The sequence below is a fragment of the Archocentrus centrarchus genome, chromosome 19 (genome assembly GCF_007364275.1).
Source record: "Archocentrus centrarchus isolate MPI-CPG fArcCen1 chromosome 19, fArcCen1, whole genome shotgun sequence".
Classification (NCBI taxonomy): domain Eukaryota; kingdom Metazoa; phylum Chordata; class Actinopteri; order Cichliformes; family Cichlidae; genus Archocentrus; species Archocentrus centrarchus.
The window spans coordinates 30,989,444-31,014,359 of record NC_044364.1 but is presented as its reverse complement, the minus strand read 5'-3'; the positions used below and the strand labels follow the sequence as shown (position 1 = coordinate 31,014,359).

Sequence of the window (24,916 nt, the reverse complement as noted above, 5' to 3'; positions counted from 1 at the left end):
AGATTTATGGGCTTGCTTGTACTAAATGGTAATGTTTTCAACTAGTGCCCAACAGAATGAACTCATTTAACAAAGTTAATAAGGTGTCAATGGAAAAACAGCATTAAAGCACAGGCTGTAACTCACCGTCAGCTGGTGGTCCTTTGACTCTCCTGTGTCCTTCATGTTCACTGTCGGTCAGACTGAAGGATCATGAGCATCAACAGCAAAAGACGCACTGGACCATCCCGCTCCCCGTCGGTACCTGCATGCCACCTTTTCTCTAAAAACCAGCACCTGCAGCCCACCGCACACACTCAACAACTCTGCCTTTAATGCTCACTGTCTGTATCTTCTTAGTAGTAACAAGCGCCAGCTAACACTCTCTCTTCGTGTCGTTATTAGCCTTCCTACTATTACCAACCGACTCTACTCTCGCTTCTTCGTTCGGTCCTCGAGAGCGCGTCGACGCTGCGCCGGTGGGTTTCCTCCACAAAGCGGGTCGGGAAACCCGGGAATAATTTATCGGGCAGACAAAGAGCTAAAGGTAGCGCCAGGTAACCGCACCAGCAGCAGGAGCTCACCTACTACGCGCGCTTCCCTGCGTCTGTCCTCGCTCCGCTCCGCTCCTGTGCTGTGTGTGCGCGCGTGCGTGCGTGCGCGACGTGTTGTCCCTGGAGATTCTCGGAGCTCCGGCAGTATCAAATCAGCTGCTGTAAACAACAGTGCATCCAGTTAGGGAATAAAGCCCTGCATCCGGTCTTTCTGATTGCTTTTGGTGGAAAATAAATGAACAAATAAGATTGCTTTTCTAACATCCTATAATGCTTCTGAATGCAGTTTACATAACACGTGGTAAAATAGTCCAACCAGTTTTTACAAAATTGGTTACTTATTCAAATCTCAAGAGGGCAATAAAAACATTTGTTTACTTTAGTCTATTTTATGATCTACCTAAGTAATACTTCTATTTTACAATCCAGGTATGCCCCCCCCCCCCCCCCCCCCCCCCCCGGCATACCTGGATTGTAAAATAGAAGACTGAATGTAGAAGACTGAATGTATCTTTCGTTATTATTTTTAATCAACATGATTTGATGATGTGGGTTGGAGAAACACCTTTAAAACACTGGTTACTTTATGTTTTATTTCCCCAAACCGTTTAATGGATATATAGCTATAATATAACTATGTGACCCAAATGTTACATATATTACACACACAAATAGTTAGTATAGAACCTTTTCCGATTTTAGATGCCTTTTTTTGGTGAGCTTTACTGACATCTGCTGGAACAGACATGCACTTACCATTTTAGACATCTATAGTGCAAAAACTAGTAGAAAATGCGCTGAAAATACTATCGTAACCTTAACTGAGATGCCTTTTCTGCAACACTCTGCTGACATCTACTGGAAAAAACCTGCAATTACAATTTTAGTTTTAGTTTCGTTTCTAGCAGCTTAATGCTGGCCACAAATAATTAAAAACAGAAAAGGGCAGAGAAAAAAGCAAAAATTACCACTAAAAAGAAGTTATTTTTTCTTACACAAAGCAACTTAATAGTGAATTATAGTCTGTGAAAAACTAACCAAACCAAAATAAAGTAACAGGGACACTTGAAACTAGAATTACCATTGAGATCCAATTGTATATTTCCATCAAGCAGTTAAGACCTGTCTGGACCGTACCTTTGAGATACATTTGAAAATTTGGTTGCATCGTCATTTCATCCTCTTGGATATTTGTGTGATATTTTTTTCATAAGTATAATATGAATTCTGGGTTATTGGCCAAACATATCTGCATTCCTACCATGCAGTGCTGTGAAAACGAATTTGCCCCCTTCCTGATTCTTAGTGTTTTGCATATTTGCCATACGTGCATGTTTCCAACAAATTTTAATATTAGACAAGGATAACCCAAATAAATAAAAATGCAGTTTTTAAATTGTGTTTTCATTTATTAAGGTAAAAAAGATGTCCAAACCTACCTGTTGCTGTGTGAAAAACTAATTGCATCCAAAACCTAATAACTAGTTATTATAAGTTGTGCTACCCCTGGAAGCTAGAACTGCAATCATTAAATCATGAACTAACTCTGATAACCCCCCCCCCTTTTTTTTTCTTTCTTTCTTTTTTTTTAGAAATCTGAGTTCAATTTCAGAGCTGAGAGTGAAGGACTTCAGCGTGAACGATCAGTTCCCAAAGGAGATCCTGGAGCGAAGCAACGTCCTGTTCCCTATCTGAAAAAGTTCATGCAGGGAGGCTCCCGAGCTGTCATTGCAGCAGGTAATAGGCACATCTGCATAGAAAAGTTAATGCCAAATCAATCAGTATAGTGTGTTGTTGTTGTTGTTATTTGCTCATTTGTTATGTTTTGTTTTGTTTTGTTATCCCCCCCGTTTTCGACATTGTTGTCTTAGATCACTTTTGGATTGTTTCTTTCAGTGTTTGCACTGTTTTTCACTTTTGTTACTTTTCAAACCCCTCCTTTCCCTTTACGCACTCAGCTGTATGACTGCATGTTCTTTAATACAATTTACCACAAAAACATACAGCACAGACACAAGCAGGCATGCCACACACACACACACACACATACACACAGGCATGCATACGCGCACACGCAGACACGCACACACACGCAGACACACACGGACGCACGAGCACACACGCACACAACTAAAAAGACTAAAGATTGTTAATTGGGTAAAAGACTTAAAGGCAGATGTTCTTCTACAGGAGACACATCTGTCCAAAACATCTGCACACACTCTTCTCTCCACAGTTCCCTCACATGTTCTCAGCCTGCTACATCTCCAAATAAAGAGGTGTGGCAATATTAATTAACAGGAAGATTAACTTTAACATTAACAACACCACAATAGATCCAGAAGGTAGATTTATAATACTTAATTTAACTATTCAGAATATTGATTTATGCATTGCTAGTATATATGGACCAAATGTTGATACCTTCTTTAGTTCACTATCAAATCACTCTGACACATCACTTATAATAGGAGGCGTCTTCAACCTGGTACTTAATGCAGATACTGACAGGCTCAGTACAGCAGTGAGTCAGAGGAACTGGCAGTCTGCAGACATTCTTAAACAATACATGAAGGATTTTGGTCTTTGCCATGCTTGGCATTCACATTCAGTTCAATTCAATTCAGTTTTATTTATATAGCGCCAAATCATAACAAACAGTCACCTCAAGGCGCTTTGTATTGTGGGTAAAGACCCTACAATAATACAGAGAAAAGCCAACAGTCAAAACGACCCCCTATGAGCAGCACTTGGTGACAGTGGAAAGGAAAAACTCCCTTTAACAGGAAGAAACCTCCAGCAGAACCAGGCTCAGGGAGGGGGGGTCATCTGCTGTGACCGGTTGGGCTGAGGGGAGAAAAGACATGCTGTGGAAGAGAGCCAGAGATTAATATCAATTAATGATTAAATGCAGAGTGGAGTATAAACAAAGTAAATAAGGTGAATGAGAAGAAACAGTGCATTATGTGAACCCCCCAGCAGCCTAGGCCTATAGCAGCATAACTAAGGGAGGGTTCAGGGTCACCTGATCCAGCCCTAACTATAAGCTTTATCATAAAGGAAAGTTTTAAGCCTAATCTTAAAAATAGAGAGGGTGTCTGTCTCCTGAATCCAAGCTGGAAGCTGGTTCCACAGAAGAGGGGCCTGAAAGCTGAAGGCTCTGCCTCCCATTCTACTCTTAAGTATCCTAGGAACCACAAGTAAGCCAGCAGTCTGAGAGCGAAGTGCTCTGTTGGGGTGATATGGTACTATGAGGTCTTTGAGATAAGATGGTGCCTGATTATTCAAGACCTTGTATGTGAGGAGAAGAATTTTAAATTCTATTCTAGATTTAACAGGGAGCCAATGAAGAGAAGCCAATATGGGAGAAATCTGCTCTCTCTTTCTAGTCCCTGTCAGTACTCTAGCTGCAGCATTTTGGATCAGCTGAAGGCTTTTCAGGGAGCTTTTAGGACAGCCTGATAATAATGAATTACAATAATCCAGCCTAGAAGTAATAAATGCATGAATTAGCTTTTCAGCATCACTCTGAGAAAGGATGTTTCTCATTTTAGAAATATTGCACAAATGCAAAAAAGCGGTCCTACATATTTGTTTAATATGTGCATTGAAGGACATATCCTGGTCAAAAATGACTCCAAGATTTCTCACAGTGTTACTGGAGGCCAAAGTAATGCCAGCCAGAGTAAGTATCTGGTTAGACACCATGTTTCTAAGATTTGTGGGGCCGAGTACAAGAATTTCAGTTTTATCTGAATTTAGAAGCAGGAAATTAGAGGTCATCCAGGCCTTAATGTCTTTAAGACATTCCTGCAGTTTAATTAATTGATGTGTGTCATCTGGCTTCATTGATAGGTAAAGCTGAGTATCATCTGCACAACAATGAAAATTGATGCAGTGCTTTCTAATAATACTGCCAAAGGGAAGCATGTATAATGTAAATAAAATTGGTCCTAGCACAGAACCCTGTGGAACTCCATAATTAACCTTAGTGTGTGAAGAAGACTCCCCATTTACATGAACAAATTGGAGTCTATGAGATAAATATGATTCAAACCACTGCAGTGCAGTACCTTTAATACCTATAGTATGCTCTAATCTCTGTAATAAAATGTTATGGCCAACAGTATTTAACACTGCTTGGCGGTCTAAAAGGACAAGCACAGAGATGAGTCCACTGTCAGGGGACATAAGGAAAATCACTTTTTTCACATACAGCCAGATGGGTTTGGATATCTTTTTTCTGTTTCTATTGCATTTAATCATTAATTGATATTAATCTCTGGCTCTCTTCCACAGCATGTCTTTTCTCTCCCCTCAGCCCAACCGGTCGCGGCAGATGACCCCCCCTCCCTGAGCCTGGTTCTGATGGAGGTTTCTTCCTGTTAAAAGGAGTTTTTCCTTCCCACTGTCACCAAGTGCTGCTCATAGGGGTCGTTTTTTTTTTTTTTTTTTTTTTTTTTTTTTTTTCTTTTTAGCCTGTCATGTCTGGCATCTTTCACAATCGGAATGATGATCCGAATGCACTGATGTACCAAACATATTTGCTTTGACAAGAACAGCTCTATATGTTTCCTATAGGCTCTTCTTGTTAATGTTTGCAATTTTATTTTTATTTATTTATCTTTTTATTTAGTTATTCATGCCAAGTCTGACAGGCAACAAGGAAGGGGCAAGAACAAGAGGTGGGGGGAGAAAAGGAAGAAAGGAGATAGAGAAAAAAAAATAAAAAAATAAAAAAAATAAAAGGGGTTGATATACTCACACACACACACACACACATCCATACACACACCCATATGCACCTACATATACACACACACACACACACACACACACACAAGTTTATTGTTTGTAGTAATGTGTGTGTATGCGCCTTTGTCATGCAATGTATTCGATAATGAGGGCGAGAAACTGCAACCATGCCCCCCGCGATCCAGAGGCAGATAGGGAAGGACCCAGGGGACCCAGGCCATCCACAGCACAGGAGCCCAGAAGACTTGGGGCCACACATCCCGATGGCAACCGCGTACACTCCCCAGAAGAGGAAGGAGGGAGGCTACAGACGGAACCCCCACAATCCAGGGGCTAGAGTCCAGAGAGCCAGAGACGACGGGCAGCCCCCCCCCCCTGGCAGGCCGGCACCCCCAGCACGAGCCAGGCATGCGGCCCCCGAGGCCCCAAGCGCCCGAGAGCAGCCCGACACCTGGCAGAGCCCCCCCACGCGCCAAAGAGGCCCAAGCCACCCCCAGGTCACGGCCGCCAAGGGAGCAGGCCAAAAACCATGCCGAGACATCCGGCCACACATCCCGGGACAATGCAATTAAAAAAGGAGGAGTGGGACATCACGCAGCACAGCGAGCAGAGCCGAGGTGATGGCCCTACTCACTGCAGCACGAGCCCCCCACCCCCGAGAACCTATGTGTGCATAATGTGATGTTAAACTGAGTGGGAGGAGGGGAGGGGCCAGGATAAATATGACCGGGAGGCAGAGGACTACCCCCCGGAGGAAGAGAGCCAGCTAGCTACTGGCTCACTAGGCACCCCAGTTCCCTACACCCCCCCGCAGCCCAGGGAAGGCAGGTCCAGGGCCTGAAGTGACCGCACCCCCAGGACGCCACCGTACTCCAGGCCGGCACCCACTGCCCCCACTGCAAACAGGACACAACACACACCCCACATGCATACAAAGGACAACAAATATCGCACACACACACACACGCACGTACGCACACATACACACGCACGCACACCCACGCACACACACACAGACACACACCCCCACATACATACTCACACATACACACACACACACACAGTGGTCCTGAGTCAGAACCAACCGGCCCCGTGTGGGGCAACTGCTGCTCCCTCACCTGAGCGCCCCACCACCCCATGGGGGAGGGCACCCAGAATCCCGGAATGCCAGCCAGACACCCCGACACAGCCAACCCACCCCACACGGCGGCGCGCCCAAGGGGGCACAGACCCCTCCAGCGCAGGGAGGGGCCCAGCCAGGAACCGGGCAACCCCGGGCACCAGGGCCCCGACCCCCGCACCCCGGCCCCCACAGAGGAAGCCGGCCACCCGGACGGGGCCAGCACCGCCACCACGGGACCCCGAGCCCCACACCCCACGACCATAAGAGCACCATCCAAGTCCCCACCACCAACAACCAGGGCCCGGACACAGAAACCACAAAACGGTAGCCACCGCCTCCAGGCCAGAGCCATCAGACACCCAGGCCCCCCCGGCCCACCCCCAGCCACCTACCGGGTGCGCCATGAAACTAGACCACAGCTCGTCACCCCCATCATGCGATGGAGCTGATCAGTGGGGACCAGAGAGATTCAAATTTTGCCAGTTGATTTTTAGAGGTGGCAGACATTCTTTCCAGACTAATGTGGTCTAAAAGTAGATTCTTATAGTGAGTAACGCATAAATCATTTTTTGATTTCCAATTCATGAGGATAGTTTTCTTAGCGATGCATAAGGTAGTAAGAACTATGTGTGATATATTTGTTTCCATGTTTAATTCACTTAAATCACCTAGAATGCACAGTTTTGGTGATGTTGGGATATCGCAATTAAAACATGTGGATAATTCCTCACATATCCTCTGCCAGAACCTCTGAACAGGTGTACAAGACCAAACTGCATGCATATAGTTTTCAGTATGGTTGCCTGAACAGTGGGTGCATATAGGGGGTCGTTTTGACTGTTGGGTTTTCTCTGTATTATTGTAGGGTCTTTACCCACAATACAAAGCGCCTTGAGGCGACAGTTTGTTGTGATTTGGCGCTATATAAATAAAATTGAATTGAATTGAATTGTTAGTAAATGAAATCATCATTTTAATATTAAACAAATAAAAAAAAAGTAAATATTTGGGTTATCTTTGTTTAATATTAAAAGTTGTTTAATGATCTGAAAAATGCAAGTATGGCAAATATACAAAACATTAAGAAATCAGGAAGGGGGGCAAATACTTTTTTTACAGAACAATATGTAGCCACAGCGACCTTCACATTTGACCTCAAACTGCCAAAATCTAATCATTTCATCACTGAGTCCAAGTGAACCCTGGTACCTACCTCATTCATCCTTTATTTGGGAGGGATTACAAATGTTTAGCAGGTTGTCTTTAAAAATATTCAGGGATTTACTACAAGTAAGCCAAAATTAATTGCATGCAGAGATGTTTCAGTTAAATGCACATGGTAATCCTGATGCTTTTAGGCACCAATAACAAAATTAAGACTCATTACGTTTTACTCAAAGCTGGTTTATTCAACTTATAATTAGACCCTGAAGTTTGCGTACACACACACAAAATTAAGCACCACTTTCAGTGCCTGTACAGTGCAACATGCTGAAACAAACACACAAAAGGTATTAATGGCACTGCATGTATCAAATCCTCGTTAGTCAGTACAAACATGTATTGTTTGGATGGTTTGATCTGATGAAAATAATTACCTGAATTCATTAATCAGAGAGCAGCACAGCTTTTCAAGTCATGATAGAAACAACAACTTTATTGATTTAGCTGGATTAGCTTTACAGGGGATATGAATTAATGGCCCATTAGAAAATACAAAAAATAGTGATCCTATGTATTGCCACACAGAACTAGAAAAAGTATATAAAAATGGCACAGTTTAAACAAAAAAACAGAATAAGACAACAGTCTGTTATTTTACAACTTATTTACAGAAGCCGTGGTCTCAAGGTAGTTTAATCTCTGTAGCCTTATAAAGCTTCACTAGCAGGCGTGTTTGTGTGTGTGAGAGTGTCAATAATTTGTACTTCTCCACAAGCTCCTGCTCTGTGCTGCCAGTGTTGGCTCTGTGCTTCACAAATATCATGCATGAAGCATACGACACAAAAAATAACAAGGCATGAGCTATCGCATTCACGTCTTTTATCTTTGGAGATTTAAATATAAGCTGTCAAAATTAGTACACATCTCCATTTCAAAGCTCAGAGTTGTAGGCAGGAGCATCTCAGCTGAATTTCAATGTTCTTTTTATTTTACTGGGAAAAAACATTTTCTTTTTCTCAGTATGTTTAAAAGGGTCAGGTCAGGTTTTTTTTTTAACTAGTTAAGTTTGACAGCACTTTTTAGAAATGTTTAGCAAGTTCTCTAACAAAAGATAGAAATGTCACGAATGAGCTTACAGAACAGCGACAGATCACAGATATTGTTCCATTATGATTAGACTCCATACACCGGAGTCCTGCACTAACACGATGCCACAGTGTCCTCTCTGAGTCTTGTGTCAGCTGCATTTTGCTGTCTTGTTGTCTTGTTGTTTGCTGTCAGCCTACACGATGCTACTTCGGGGAAGTCTTATGCTCGGAAGTCATTTCCGAAGTGTCTACTCTGTTCTTCCGTCATGGACAGGTAGGTGGCCCTCATAGTGGGAGAGTACTGTGGAAAAAAGTCCAACACAAAGAATATTACAAGCCTGTTCTGAGAGATTCTGTTGATTTTTTAAACACATAAACTCATTTGTAATGGAATAAATCAAGGAAAATGGGCTTAAAGGAATAGTCCACTGAATATCTATCTCACAGCTAGGCACTGACATGAGGAATGTTTGAAGCTCCTGCTCCCCTGGTGGGAGATGAAGCCACTACAGGCAGGGCATGGACAATAAGGTAAAAAAAAAAAAAGTGAAACTAAAGGAGAATGAATATATAGTATATATTTTTAAGGGCCAATAAACAAAAGTTTGGTGATGCTATTGCAGTGATGATATGGACCTCTAGAACTGTGGGGTGGGGCGCGTGAACTCTTTTTGGCTTCTTAAGGTCTGAGACACACTGGCATATGGACCCTTTGGCTTTCAGACTTGTTTTAATTCTTTGTTGCACAGATTCAACAAGTTGCTGGAAACATTGCTCAGAGATTTGGGTCCACGTTGCTCTTCTCCACACCTCGGTTGTATCGAGTGGTTGAGTTACTGTCACCTTTTTATCAACTCAAACTCAAACGAAAAGCCCTGAGATGGTTGTGTGCTAAAATCCCAGTAATTTCTGAAAAACTGGGACCAGGCTGTGTGGAAACGACTATGCCATGTTCAGAGTCACTTAAATCATCTTTCTTGTCCGTTCAGTTTGAACTTTAGCAGGTTGTCCTGACCGTGTCTAAATGCCTAAATGCTGCCACGTGATTGGCTGATTACATATTTGTTAATGGGCAGTGGAACAGGTGTACCTAACAAAGTGGCTGTTGACTGTATGCATATATAAAGACTACTGGCTGGTAAATTAACATGGGAATTCTTAACTCCCTAAAAATTATCAGCACTCAATGCAAAAATATGAAATTGGTCTGTGAGCCAGCTGCAAACCTTTAAATGCAACCTCTCATTCCCACAGTGGTTGAGTTTTTGATTCTGAGATAGAGTTTCAGTGGAGTATTCTTTTAAATCATAGCTAACAGACGATCTCAGGGCAAAAACTTGAGATGTCAACTATAGTTTGTTTTTAAAATAATCAGTCCCATACTATGCCAAACACTGTGCAGGTAAAATCCATTCTGTAATAATTCTTACTAATACTTTTGTGGCAGTGCTAGCTATCAAACTGAATGACTGGAGAAAGACTGCATGCATGTAACCAGAGACACAACTACAGTAGCACCCTGTGAACAGCAGGGGCTGAAATACCCTCGGCTAAGTGAAAGCATCTGGAACAGGGACACGAGGTTGTGGATTAAAAGTCATGCTAAACAGGAGAACTGCACAGGAACCAAGGTGACGTGAGGTGAAGGAGAGGTAACAGGAAAAGATGCAACAGAGGTACAAGTGAGGGATTCCTGACAGAGAGAGCAGAAAACACTTACTCGATTTCTATACTGCTGAGAGTATATCTCCAAAAGTTGATTTTAAAAAAAGAGGGAATATAGAAATGAAAGATACAGACATACACATGACAAACAAACAAACAAAAAATATATAAAAGAAGCTGTTAGCCAAAGATGACTGCATGATGCTGTATAGCTGCAACCATGAGGGAGAATTTAATATGCATATTATTTGGCTGTATTAAAAAGAGTCAAAAGGCAGGGTACATCAAAGGCTGAAGATTAATGATAACGATGGCTAACATAAAAAGAAGTACACACATTAAGTGATTAAAAAGTATTCTTTCCTACAAATGTCAGCTAAATCTAGATTTGATATCTGCAAAATGGTGTGCAGCATATTATTAGGAGCATGTGCCCAATGAAAATTTAATTTAAAAAGCTTCTATTTTTATCTCTGTGATATAACAGGAGATGAGAGGCCCAGCAGGGGGCGGGGATTAATTCAGTGAGTGTCGACAGTGAGTTTATGGGTTAAGACCTGTGTCACCTCCTCCTGAGAGTGAGGCCTGAGAGAGGCTAAATGATGTTCTGTTCATATTAAATATTAACTAAATTACTTCTCCTCTCCTTGCTTTGGTATTGTGAACCAGCCTCCTGCATGTTGTTCACAGCAGAAAAAGGCACAGGGTATCTGTTTTTTTTAATGGATTTAATCTGCCTTAACATTTAAGTGATGTGAAGGTAAAATGTAACAGCTGAGTCACCATGTTAAAAATGTAAGAGACAAGTTATTTCTAAGAAAACCACTTCTGTGTGTCAAAGGCTAAATGTGTCTGTTAGCTGAGACAGTCATGGCATCATAGGAAGGACTTGGCCTCTGGGACCCAACGCACCGATGGGGGTGGAGAACCTCGTCCTATCAGAGGCACATTCTCATACCGTGGATTTCCCCCAAAAAGAGCTGTGTGGTTCCTGCAGGAAGAATGAGAGAAGTGACTCGGGATATGGCTGAAATTTCTGACATCGCGTTTTGCCCCACGAGCTGTTTGTTCTGACTCACATGTACTCAGACACCGGGGCGTTAGAGACGGCCGGGGCGGGCGGGTGTAGACTGCTCTGGCTGCCCATGCTGCTGCTGTAGCTGCAGAAGCTGTGCATGTTTGTATGATCGTGGTTCTGAGACCCTAATCTCCTCGCCCGCGGGTTGAATGGGTCCTCCTCGTCAATGTCATCGTAATCTTGTTCCCTTGAGGGAAAATTCAGGAAAGGAACATCAGCAGAAAGGTTTTCGATATTGGAGGGAGCCATGTATGTCTTTGGCACAGTGTAAATAGTGCCTGCTAAAAACAAAACATTAATCAAATGACAGCATTCTTTGGTATGTGCTGGCTTAGACTAGTACACTGCGAAGTACATAAAGATTGGTGCAGGATGAGAAAATGAGGGCGCTCAGGCAGGCAGACAAGCCTGAAAATGTACCGACCTGCAGGCAATTTGTCTCCATGCCCTGGGAATGGCACACAGCATGACAGTGAAGGCACAGGCTGCCAGAATGGAGAAGAGGCAGAGGTACAGTACACCCTCCACTCCATCATAGCACACCCCCACCATTGCATCCAGGTAGTCCTAAAGAGGTCAAATGCAGAACACAGACATGTGGACAAACTGTTTGCTCAGTATCCTTACACTCGGAACAAAATGGACCACAGATGAAAAAGCTCTTCGAGCATCGGTGTGCGTCATCTCCGGGAAGACATATTCTTCATTTTTGTACAGCACAGTGTGACTTCAATATTATTCATGCAAACCGCATTGCAGTCACGAGCCACGCTGTAAAGGCAGAGCTTAAACTTGCAAACAACAAGAAAAGGATTTTTAAAGAAGTTTTATTTTGTTACATTTCTATTTTTTTCTTATTTGCCTTGATCTGCTCCGTTCCCACTTCCTCTTCCAGTTTGACACTGAAATGACCTGAAGGGGCACTTACTCTCAAGCTGACCTAGTTGTGTGTTTCTAAGGCCAATTAGGATGCAGTGAACAAACCTTGTTGAGCCCCCTGCAATCCAGCAGGGCGGTCAGCTGGTGCAGACTGGCCTCCGAGGAGTTGAGCAAATGTTGTATACCCAGAAGATCTCTCTGTGGAGAGTTCAACATATTACTGAAAAGTACTTCGGCCCTTATTTTCATTCGAATCTCTAAAGCAATTTAACTCCCCCAAACTACAACATAAAAGTATTTGGGTGTGTGATACCTCAGCTGTAGGAAACAGGGGCACGGCAAACTGCAACAGACCCTGGATCTGGATCTGCATGGTGGTCAGAGACCTCTGGAAGATGGCCAGAGGCTGCAAGCAGAAGTATGCTTTAAACACACGCAAATGAGGTGGACCACTGATTTTAATGGTAACTCACAGACACCACATATAAATGTAGTCATTTCTAAAAATATATGCAAATGTCTCACACAGGCAAAAATATTAATGCCATAATGATTGACTTGATTTTTATATAATTTAATTTGGTAATTTATTTAAATGGAAAATCCAGGTTAGTGGCCAAAAACTACAGTTTGGGTTTGTCCCTGTTTTATATAGTTATTTCAAGCTGCACAGTTTGATTTGTAAAATGTTCCTATTATAATGGAAATAATATTATATACTTAAGTAACATGTCCAGGTGTCAGATTGTTTCTGTTTTTCTTTGTTTTAGTATGCGTTGGCTTTGTAGGGCGCCGAGCTGAGATGAAATATTCCATCTCACCACCAGGGGGCAAAATAAGCATCCAAATTCAGCCCAGTGTAAGTGGATGATCTCGTTCTACCTGAAAGACAATCCCTTCTGCCTCTTCTTTAATTAAAATTCAAGTATAACCATAAATCATTTAATGTGCCATATCTTCAAAGTAAACCTGTATCATAACAGTCATCCAATCTAACAAGACACGCCTGGAAACCCCCCACACCTGAGGCACAGTGTTAAACTGAAACAAGATGTGGTCAATTACCTCAACTATCCATAAATGTAATTGCTTTCCTCTCATCTGACATTTTTTCTTGATCTATGTGATCATGCCATGGTCCAACAGCTCTCTGTTGCTGTCGATTGGCTTTAATATTTTTTTCCAGCTTTATTTTAGGTGAGTTTGTTCTAAGCCAAATAAAAAAATAGGACAAAGAGTGTATGGAGGAGGACAGTAAGAAAAGGAGAAGAGATGATAAAAATAGATAAAGAGTTGGCATAGGAGTGATGCCAAAGGCAGTGTTATAGGAAGGTCGATCTTCAGGGCACTGCAGAGAGACAAACACCTAAGAGAGTAAGATTAAAAAAAAGGGGGGGAAACTTGTGTGTTTGCCAGTCAGTGTGAATTCATGTATCTGCCAGCTTGCTTGTGAACTTTGCACCTGTTGGCTATCTGTGTGACAGTAAAAAGAGCGCTGACTTTGTTTACAGGCAGGGTGATGCTTGTCTGCCCTCTGCTGCTGTGCTCTTGTGGTGTCCTCCTCAGGGCATGTCTACAAGAGCCAGATAATAAGATGTGAGCTCTGCTGAACCGGAACTTGCAGAAATTGACTTCAACTGCTGACTGATTTCAGCTGGGAAGTCAGTGAAGTGACCCACAAACTGCTTCCCTGAAGAGTAACTGCACGGATCCTCAGAAGAGTGGGAGGAGGAAGATTCACCAGGTTGTTTCATCTAATGTGCAATTTCATAACCTTTGTCTTGGCAGTTTTGTAACACCAAAGTACGCTCTGTCATGCATCAAGGAAACAAGAAGAGAAAAGTAATGGTGACAGTCTTTGATCCTTGCTGGTTTTATAACTGTTCTAGAGTTGTGAGAGGAAGTTAGGATGTAAGTCAGACAGACAGGGCTGGGCAGAGAGGAAGAGCCTGACAAAGATGAAGCCTGAGGGGCAGAGAAACGACCTCGGTACCAAACACAGAGCGCTGCAAATTACAGTTTAAAGGATATGAAGACTTTTTACTGTTAAAACTCTGCAACACTAGGTTAAAAAGAAAGCCATATGGCTACAACAACAGCGTTCTTAAGTGCATTAAACCCTGCCCATATTTAAATAGTCTTGTAAATGCTGGTTACAGAATTCAAATTCCCCAAATTTTACAAATAAAAAAACAATTTTTTTTTTTAAATCAAGGTAAAGTTTCCATTTGAATGCTGATCCAGTGAGAAGTTCCAAATAAACATACACTCAAAGGACACTTTATTAGGTACACCTTATTAGTGCTGGGTTGGACCCCCTTTAGAACTGCCTTAATTCCTCATGGCACAGATTCAACAGGGTGCTGAGATTTTGCTACACACTGACACAGCTGATGTTTTCATGTTGTTCACGCCAAATCCTGACCTTCAGAGTGTCGCAGCAGAAATAGAGACTCATCAGACCAGGAAATGTTTTTCCAGTCTTCTGTTGTGCAGTGTTGGTGAGCCTGTGTGAACTGTAGCCTCAGTTTCCTGTTGGTAGCTGACAGAAGTTCTGCTGCTGTAGCCCATCTGTTTCAAGGTTCAGTGTGTTGTGTGTTCAGAGATGTGTGTCTGTTGTAACAAGTGTTTATTTGTGTTACTGTTGCTTTCTTATCAGCGTAAAACAGTCTGGCCATTCTCCTTTGATCTCTGGCAAACAACAAGGCATTTTCACCCAGGGAACTGCCACTCACTGGCTAGTTTCTCATTTTTGGATCATTCTCTTAAAAAAAACCCAGAGGTGGTTGTGTGGGAAAATCCCAATAGATGAGGGGTTTATGAAATACTCAGATTAGCTCATCTGACACCAACAGAGAGTCACTTAAATCATCTTTCTTCCCCATTCTGATGCTCAAACTGAACTTCAGCAGGTCATCTTGACCTTGTCTATATGCCTTAATGTATTGAGTTGACACATGATTGGCTGGTTAGATCTTTCAGCTGAACAGGTGTACCTAATAAAGTTGCCAGCAAGCGTATATTCACCAAAGTAAGTTTTAAAATAAATAAATAATGAAAAAAAAAAAGGGTGAAAATAGGAAACATAATCAGTCCTTCAGAAGTATAACGAGTCTAAGAATAGGTCTCTGCCAGGGTGCTGGAAAAGAAAAACCCAAAAGTTCCTGTTGGGTGTCCACCAACACAATTCTGTTCATAATGTTGGACAGAATTTCTAGGTGTAGCCAAATGGTGGAAGGTTTATGCCTTGGTGGCCTCAGAATCTCATCATTTTTGCAGATGATGTAGTCCTGTTGGCTTCATCAGGTGGGAGCCTGAATATGAGAATTAGCTCCTCCAGGTCTGAGGCCATGATTGTCTGGGTCTTGTTCACAAGTGAGGGAAGAGTGGAGTGGATGATTAATGATTAATGGATTAATAGACACATTGGGGCTTTGGCTGCAGTGATGTGGATGCTGCACTGGTGAAGAGGGAGCTGAGTGTAAAAGCAAAGCAATTTATCGGTCGATCTATGTTCTTCCCTCACCTATGGCCACAATCCTTGGGTAGTGACCAAAAGAATGAGATCGTGAATACATGCAGCAGAAACGAGCTGGCCTCTCCCTTAGAGATAGGGAAGAATGCAGTGATTTGAGAGAGGCTCAGAGCTGCTGCTCCTCCACATCGTAAGGAGCCAGTTAAGGTGGTTCGGGGATCTGACTAGGATGCCTCCTGGGCCCCTCTTGGGTGAGGTGTTCATGTCCTACTTGGAGGAGGCCCTGTGGCAGACCCAGGACATGCTGGAGAGATTATATCTCTCAGTTGGCCTGAATAAGCTGGAGAAGGTGTCTGGGGAGGTGGAGTTCTGGGTTTTTAAACTTAGGCTGGAGCACCTGCAACCGGCCCCAGAAGAAAATGGATGGATGGTAAACAATGCTGAAATTTAACTGTAAAATGCCCAACGTGTCTGATTTTAACTGCACAGCATAAACTCGACTTCCTAAAAACCTCAATCATGACTAAGGTTTTGGTTTTAGATGTCTGCAAGAGGTTATTATTGTTTTTATTAACTAAAACTACTTTGACTTAGATGTGTGGACATCTTATGACCTCCAATGACTGCGAGGAACCCTGCAACACATCATGTTTCCTACCTGCTGGAAGGGGTTGGAGAGAGTCTGGTTGCAGTAGAGATAGTAATGAACAATATCTGAGAAAAACACAAACCCAAAAGCAGGCAGAAGATGGTTATCAAATGCTTTCTTTCCAACCATAATTTTTTTCAGCTTGCTAAATATCAATTAGTGTCATGGCCAAGAATTTATGATCTCATAATAATGAATCTATTAACGCCTCATTATGATTCACACTGAAGCTTACCAGCACTGATGGCATCCTTTGTTTTACTCATGATGTACTTGTCAGGGGAAACACAGAAATCACTCGCGCCCTAAAAAGCAAAAAAGGAGATGTGAGGGGAATGGAAAGAGAGTGGAAACAAGGACATACCAGGAAGAAGGAAATACGGAGGTTAAAAACAAAAATTCATGACTCACATTTCAAAGAAGGAATGACTCGCTGTGTCAAATACCAAGTAATCAGTTTGACATTTATATATATACACTTTCTTTTCCTCTAAAACATCTTCCAGAAAGATGAATAATAATGGCCACCATCTTTATCACTTTTTGACACAGCAGAGGAAATCAGCCTGTTCTTGAACCCCTTTAACACATTTAACAGGAATACTTTTCAATTCACTGCAAAGTGCTTACAAAAAAATCTGCCTTGGCAAAAATAACAAAAGACAAGTGGGAGTCTCTGCTGAACTGTGCTGTCTGAATGCTAAATGTCCCCCGGGCTCAGGACAAACACTGCGTGTAGCTTAACCTTCTCAGGGGGGTACACTAATGAGCCCCAAACAGCAGAGATAAAGCAAACTGTGTTTCCCAGCAAACCTGAGCTAGTTTGTTAGAGACAAGGGATACCAAAGGCTTCTGCAATTCAGGAGCAAGTCTGTTAGAATTCCTGAAGGGACCACAGTGAAGCTCAGGAAATGCAAAGTTCTGACTACCTGCTGTTGGTAATTAGGAGCTCTGCCAACGGGGTGTATTCATTATGCATTTATTTACTGAGTATTCAGGAATTAATTTAAGTGCAGTCTACACACAGACATGATGTGAAGATTGTCTTGCATATCTATCAGTCATTGTGTCAGTCACACCTGTGAATATAGCTGCACACGAAGCTCCTCAGAAACTCAAATAAATCCAGTGTGTACGCACTAAACCTGCAGAGTTGTGTTCTGCTGGTTGTGGTGCATCATTAGAGCACAGCAACAGAATTCATTCTTATTTAAAGTGGGACACAGCTGCGCCACGGCGGTGAAAAAATCGATTTTCACAAGTTCAGCTTTCAGTCGGGTGGAGGAGGTAGAAGATTTTCAGACATTTTCAGACGGCAGAGTACGTGACGGTTAACGGGGTCGCCATGTGTGCTGTTCCTGAATATACACACAGCTTCCCCAGAGGTGTGAGCTGGCTCTCTGAGCTGCAAAATTGTATAGAAAATTATATCTGAACAGGAATGTTGGCCCTTCCTGTCCTTTTGAATTATTATGTTTTCAAGAATTTTATTACAAATTAAAAATTTCCACCAGTGGAAAAAAAAAAGTTCATGGGTACTTTCACATCTTTCACCATGTTAGATTTCTGTTTTCTATGGAATTAGGCCTGAACCCCCCCCACTGCTAAATACTTTTGTCACTTTCTCTCTTTTTTATATTAATTTTAATTTATTTAAATGCCAGAATACATTAAACTGCCAAAAGTATTCACTTGTCTGCCTTCACACACACATGAACCTGAGTAACACACACACACACACACACACACACACACACACACACACACACACACACACACACCTGTCCAACATCTAATTTAAGAAGAAGTAACACCTGCATCGACATAAGCACACTCTTCTATTTACAGGTTTAAACGATGTCTGAGGAGCCCGTGCAGGTTGTTCAGATAATTGCTTTTACAGCACAGACTTTATGATGTTTATTCTCAGCCAAAGAAAAGACCCAGACAGACGTCACCCGGAAACTCTCAGAAACAGAAACTGAGTCCAGAAAGTTCATTTCTGTCCCTTCGGATACAGACTACCCAGGGTGACATACTGTATCCCAACATAAATATATATATATATATATATATATATATATATATATATGCGCGAGTTCCCGGCATACAGATTATATCGATGCACAATGTCCAAATTAGGGGCCACATCCTGCGAAGGACCCGGCCCACGTCTTTCGCAGCCCACGAACACCACAAAGGCCGGAAGTGTGCGGCTAGCCTTCATATCAGCTGCCGTCACCTCTGAGTAGCTCATGTCGCCTAGCAACCGTGAGTGTGAAGCACAGCTGTGTAAAAGCAGCTGTTAAACGGAGAACGAACTTTTGCTCCTTTTTGTGGTTTAATTTTAAGTCTTTAATTCAAAATAAGCTGTTAAAACAAGCATAACACATTTCAACATCAAGGAATACAGCTGAGAGAATGATTAATTTCCAACTATAACAAGTGAGACATTAATGTTGAATAAAACTATCCAGTTATGATGCTGAACTTTAATTTCAGGAGTTTGTTTATCACAGGAGCACTTCCGCCCTTCGTTGGTCTGTGTAGTAGACTGGTGGGAAAATAAACAAGATTTTGAAGTTTAAGCTTATGTATATTGATTCATTCATCAACTAAACTTAAATTAATATTTCTCATGTCAAATATTGAAATGCGATTAAAATGCGATTAATTTCGATTAATTAATTACAAAGCTTGTAATTAATTCGATTAATTTTTTTAATCGAGTCCCACCCCTAATATATATATATATATATATATATATATATATATATATATATATATATATATATATATATATATATATATATATATATATATAATTTATATAATTAAAAAAATAATTTATATATAAATTATATATATAAATTATTTTTTTCACAAGTTTATTAGAAAACCTGTCATAAGAACAAGAAAATACTAATTAAACTAGCAGCATCTTGCAGTTCATTTCCAGCTGTATGAAAGAATAAGATATACTGATGAATTTTTAATAGATCTGTGTACTTTAACAGCTTTTTAATAGATCTGTGTATGTGCTCTTTTAATAAAGTACAAAATTGTCACCAGAGGTTCAGGACTGTCCTCCACAAGATACAAACTGCAAGGGTACAGATCATATACAGATCATACAGAGTCAACCTCAACAACACCTGTGATTTCTCTAAAGCAATTTCCAAATTTCCAAGTCATATTGTTCATTTATCAAGTGGAGATGTAGAACAAGAGGAACCTTTAGATTACCATGTAATTTACTGGATGCTTTCAAGTTCTGTCCATAATCCTTATATCCATATTTCGACCTGAACACAACATGTGTCAGAGTGCAGCAAACTAAAAATGATCTATTGAAAAATTGTGTATTCTGCACTGTATTTACCGATGCATGCACAGGGGAGTTTTGGTGTTTCAGTGCTTCCTGTGTGTGGTAGCCTTGCTAACAAAGGAAACACCAGTAAATGTAGACAACGTTGGATGAAGGCTTGCAAAGCAGACTTAAAGCTGAAGATAAAAAGGGAGGTGAAAGCAGACACCACTGAGCAACAGATCGAAGCTCTTGCTGTTGCTTACTCCTGCTTACTTGATGCTCCAAATGTAATTCACACATGTAAACAATCCTCTACTGCCCCAAGTAAAAAAAGCAACATCCAGCAACAAACCTGAGAAAAATAGCGCACACGCCCGAGGCAGCATAGTCAAACACAGCCATCTGATATTCATCGTGTCTCATGTTTCTCTCCATTTCCACGGTGAGTTCTCACCTCCACATCGATCAAACACGTGTGGCTTTTTTAAGCCTCCGGATGATGATGGAGAGAAACAGTGAAATTAATCACCTACTCAGTGTGAATGCCGTGCATTGTCGTAATCCTTGAATTGGAATGGAGTTATTCAGCCTTGTGTAATGCTGCTGAAAAGGTGTGGGGTTCAAATTTTGTTTTTTGTCAGCCTATTTTTAGTAGCGTGCTGTTTGACAGCAGAGATCAAAAGCTTGTGACGTGGCAGAAGGATAACAGGATCAGAAGAATTTGAGATTGGGCAGTGCGAAGGTGCTAAAACCTTTTTAGTTGACTCTGCATAGCTGTGAGGCATCTCTTTCATACATATTATTTTAACCTTAAAATCCTGTTAAATCTTAAATACTTAGATTCAGGTTAGGGAGGATTGTGAACCACTAATTAGCAGCTAATACATTAAATACTGCATGTGAAAATGATGCAAATTGCAGCAGATTAATGCTTTAGCAACATCTGTACGTGTCTGTGAGACTGAAAAAAGCTGTGATTGTACTGCTCTGATAATTGTGGATGGTCAAGTTTTTGCCCTCAACCACATACATATTTTCAAAGTGCACCATGCATAGGGTTAAAGAAATTTCTCAAAACTGTCACATATCACAAGAGTCGAGCAGTTCAGGGTGTTTTGCACTGGAGTAAGTTGGTCACTCAGGGATGAGAAAGCGAGGTAGCTTACCACAGCAGCGGCCAGGTCAGCTCCCAGTGAAGTCCAGCTCAGGACCAGCGTCAGCACTCCGAACACCATCATCCTGCAGAGACACAAAGCAGCAGCAGGCTCAAACTGCAACTCTGTGCACTAACCTGTTTATTTGTTGAATCAAACGTAGATTAACTGAAGGCTCAGTGAACAGGACACAACGGCTCATTAAAGCTTGTTATTTATCCAAGTGAATCAATCAGTGATTTAAGCACTTGAGCCTTTTTGCAGTAGGTTCACTCCAATTATGTGATTACAGATGGACACTATTGTAATCACACTGCTAGAAAACCAATAATGTACCTGGGGTTTGTCATATAAATCTGCAATAATCAATGAGAGTATGTCAGCATATTTAATTTGATATGATTCCCACATTCATGTGCTCCAAATATTGAGTCTAATCACTCTTTTTAATCCCTGCTTTGCACCGACAAAAAAAAAAAATCACAGTTGGGTCGTTGTCTTTGCAGGCAGCTTCTTCTCCACACTAGTAATGATGGAAAATGGACTAGTTCTTGTGTAGTGCTTTTCTACTCTAGCTGAGCACTCACAGCACTTCATTCAACATGTTGGCAATTCACCCATTCATACAAGCACTTCCTTCTACAGCTAAGTGCTGGAACATTCACACTCCTACAGTTGCATCAGAGAGCAACGTAGGGTTCGGTATCTTCCCCAAGGATACTTTGGCATGCAGACTGGAGCAGTCAGGAATTGAACCACCAACCTTCTGATTAGTAGATGACCTGCTCTACCTGAGCCACAGCCACCCCGAGCATGTGATCCCTTTATAATAGTTGCATGTTATAAGCATGTTGCTGGCATAAGCATGTACTGTACATGAGAAAATAACAGCAAATCTTAATCTCAAAGTGGAGAATCAAAGACAGCAGAGTTCAAAGACAGCGTCTACGATTCAAAGGAAATGGCTCGAGCCCCGAGAGGAAGAAATGCTGATGTCATCGGCCTGTCATCATCAGAAAAAGTCACAGCACTTATGGTTATTTCCATGGAGCTGATTCCGCTGCCTCAACATCCAGCTGCAGAAGAAGGCTTCATGAACAGGAATGTTAAACAGTGCTCGTCTGCTCTGTTTGCTGACATCTGATTACAGCCCCCCCGGGTGGATGGGTGTTCCTGCACCCACGAGGACAGAAAAATGTGTTTGTTTTACACTGAGCCCACACCCTGATGATCTCAATTTATTAGATGATATAAAATCCACAGACAGTGGCTGAGAGATTACAAAGTCTGGGTGTCCATTTCTGCATGCAGTAAAGTGCTGATGCACTAAAACAGGAGATCAATACCTATTAAAAAACAATCATAGATCAGCTCTGCTTAAGTGAAAACATTTCCAGAAAATCCAATAAGCTCCTGCTGCACATCACCACAGTTTAAATCAGATTTTTTCCTATGCATGTCCAGGCTCATCGCCAGCCTGTTCATCTCTCAACACCCTCCAGCTCCCAGCCTAATCCATCTCTCAGTGCACCGAACAGATACCGAGCCCCCAGTGTTGAACTTACTGGCCATTACATCTGTCATTTCCCCTTCATCTTCCTTTCTCTATATATTCCCTTTGCCCTCTCTACAGTATATTTTCAATGTCTCCTGGCTTCAAATCACCTCTTCATACTTCTGGTTTGTTTCTGTCCTTCTGTGTGATACAGATACAGAGCACTGGGCCCAGACACGTTATAAGACAGGAAAGAGGCTTCACAGATCTTAATTTAAAATCTACAAGCAGAACTAATGCAAAAGTACTTTACTGCCTTATTTGTTCATTGTAATTAACTGCAGTAATGTGTGTCTGTAACCACATGTGGCTAAATAGCAAGTGTTTCAGAACCCTTTACACCAGCATCATATCTGGTTCTTGCTGTGACTCCAACAACTATACAGGGATAAGGAAAATGCTAGTTCATTTACTATTTTTCAGTGGCCTGAGAGCAGAAACTGCTGCCCATCACTCTGAGAAGCCCGTCACATATAGCGAGAAGGATAATTCACAAGTGGAAAACATTCAACACAGATGCCAATCTTCCCAGGAGTCGATGTCCCAGGAAATTCCCCCTAAGGAACGGTCCGCGCAATGCTCAAGAGAAAAAGAAAAACCCAGAGCAACATGTCAGACTCTACAGGATTCAGTTAGCATGTTAAATGTTAAAAGTCATGACAGCACAATTAGAAAAACACTGAACAAGTACGGCTTGTTTGGAAGGGTTAACAGGAGAAAGCCTCTTCTCTCTAAAACGTGTCAAACTCAAGGTCCACAGGCCACATACGGCCCGTGATATAATTATATTCGACCCGCAAGATGATTTCATATAACTATTATTAATGGCCCGCCGATAAATAGCGCGCCCACCACTTATACTACAAATCCGACAATACACTGCAACAGGTGCTGCGCAGGTCAAGACCTGCACACTAAACCGTTTTCCCACGATGCCAATGACACACTGATCAGCGATCAGTAAATAAAACATTGGTCAGCACTTTTTACAGTGACATTGAAGCTAGCCTGACATCCAAATATGACCAACCAAAAAGTGGACTTTGAAAAGACGCTTTTCTGGAGGAAATAGCTTCTGAATTTGGTGACGTCCCTTATCAAAACATGTGAGATGAGCCGCCTGAGGAAATCTGGAAAGTTCATGGAAAGTAAAGGAAAAGTCTCAGCAGGGCTCCGGGATGAAAGGTGTCTATGTGAGTCGGCCTTTCTCTGCGACATAATGAAACATCTTAATGCGTTAAACCTGCAGCTTCAGGGACGGACCGCGTGATCACGCACGTGTGTAACACAGTGAATTTATGCCACTTTACATGCTGCCAAAAAAATCAGAGCAGGTCTCCAGCGCTGTGTTTGCAGCTGGACACACTGCGCAGGTTACACAGCGTTTTTCTGACTGTGAAGTGCAGAAATTCACATCACAGTTTTTACCTGGAAAAAAAATGCAAATTTTCATCAGCTTGAAATGTTCTCATTTCCCCTGATGTTATTTTTGAATAAAAATATAGTTTTATATTTTATATAATGTGTTGAGGAAAAAGTTGCTGTATTCATATTGCTGATTCTAATATTTTCAGTTTTAGATGTTCAATAAATGTTAATCCTGTTTGGCCCGTGGCTTAGACCGTGTTTTGCAATGCAGAGCAGCACATTTGGAAATGAAACAAAGACAGCACATCAACACCTCATACCAACTGTCAAGCACGCTGGAGGATGGGTGATGATTTAGGGTTGGTAGCTAATGAGTCAACCATGAACTCCTCTGTATACCAAAGTTAAGACTTCAACCTGATTGAAATGTGGGACCTTAGGAGAGCTGTACATCGATGAGTGCCTGCAGATCTCAATGAACTGAAGCAAAGATGTAAAGAGGAATGAGCCAAAATTCCTCCACAATGATCCAAGAGACCGATACAGTCATACAGAAAACAATTACTTCAAGTTGTAGATGCCTACAAGCGGGAAGCAGCATCCTCAGCCTCACCACAAACACAAGGTAGTGTAAAGCAGTACTGGACAACGGGCAATATCAAGGTGCAATACCACATCTGTCAGATATTTTACATCTTCTTTGTCTTTGTTGTATCTTGTTTATTATTTATTTATTCATTATTTCTGACTGTACTTCTGCTTGTGTGCCTATAATCTAAAAGTGCTACTGAAACTTTAATTTCCCTGACGGAACCCCCCCCAAAGGGATTAATAAAGTTTAATCTAATCTATTCTAATCTAAAGGTGGTTTTACAAGTTACTAAATCATGGGGCACTGTACAGAGTCATGCAAAAACATTCTTGTTCAAATGACTGTAGTGTGTGTAGTGTAGTGTATACACTGTACTCCAGCTGAGCATTTCTTCTCACTTTTATTCCCCATCAGTTTATATGCCAACACTGCTTGTTGTTGACTCTGTATTTTCTCTCTCCTGTAGTCTGTGCTGTTCCCAGTCTTTCCTCTTTCTGCCTCCACAGCTGCATATTCCTGATCTTCAGT

At 41.7% G+C, this 24,916-nt stretch overlaps 1 protein-coding gene across 3 annotated transcripts in view; it reads right to left on the bottom strand.

The window, feature by feature from the left end:
* Positions 1 to 7,804: 7,804 nt before the first annotated feature.
* Positions 7,805 to 24,916, bottom strand: part of ttyh2 (tweety family member 2) — a 111,209-nt gene continuing 94,097 nt past the window's right edge. For 2 of the 3 annotated variants that reach the window (XM_030755684.1, XM_030755686.1), the window contains 10 exons: positions 20,886 to 20,958; positions 16,645 to 16,714; positions 16,419 to 16,474; positions 12,599 to 12,691; positions 12,391 to 12,483; positions 11,831 to 11,973; positions 11,408 to 11,593; positions 11,241 to 11,319; positions 10,384 to 10,410; positions 7,805 to 8,964 (listed from right to left, as the gene is read on the bottom strand). In XM_030755684.1, coding sequence (XP_030611544.1) covers positions 8,884 to 8,964; positions 10,384 to 10,410; positions 11,241 to 11,319; positions 11,408 to 11,593; positions 11,831 to 11,973; positions 12,391 to 12,483; positions 12,599 to 12,691; positions 16,419 to 16,474; positions 16,645 to 16,714; positions 20,886 to 20,958 — 901 coding nt within the window. In that variant the 3' untranslated portion in view covers positions 7,805 to 8,883. The remainder of the gene's footprint in view (positions 8,965 to 10,383; positions 10,411 to 11,240; positions 11,320 to 11,407; positions 11,594 to 11,830; positions 11,974 to 12,390; positions 12,484 to 12,598; positions 12,692 to 16,418; positions 16,475 to 16,644; positions 16,715 to 20,885; positions 20,959 to 24,916) is intronic. The other variant, XM_030755685.1, reaches the window with a different exon arrangement.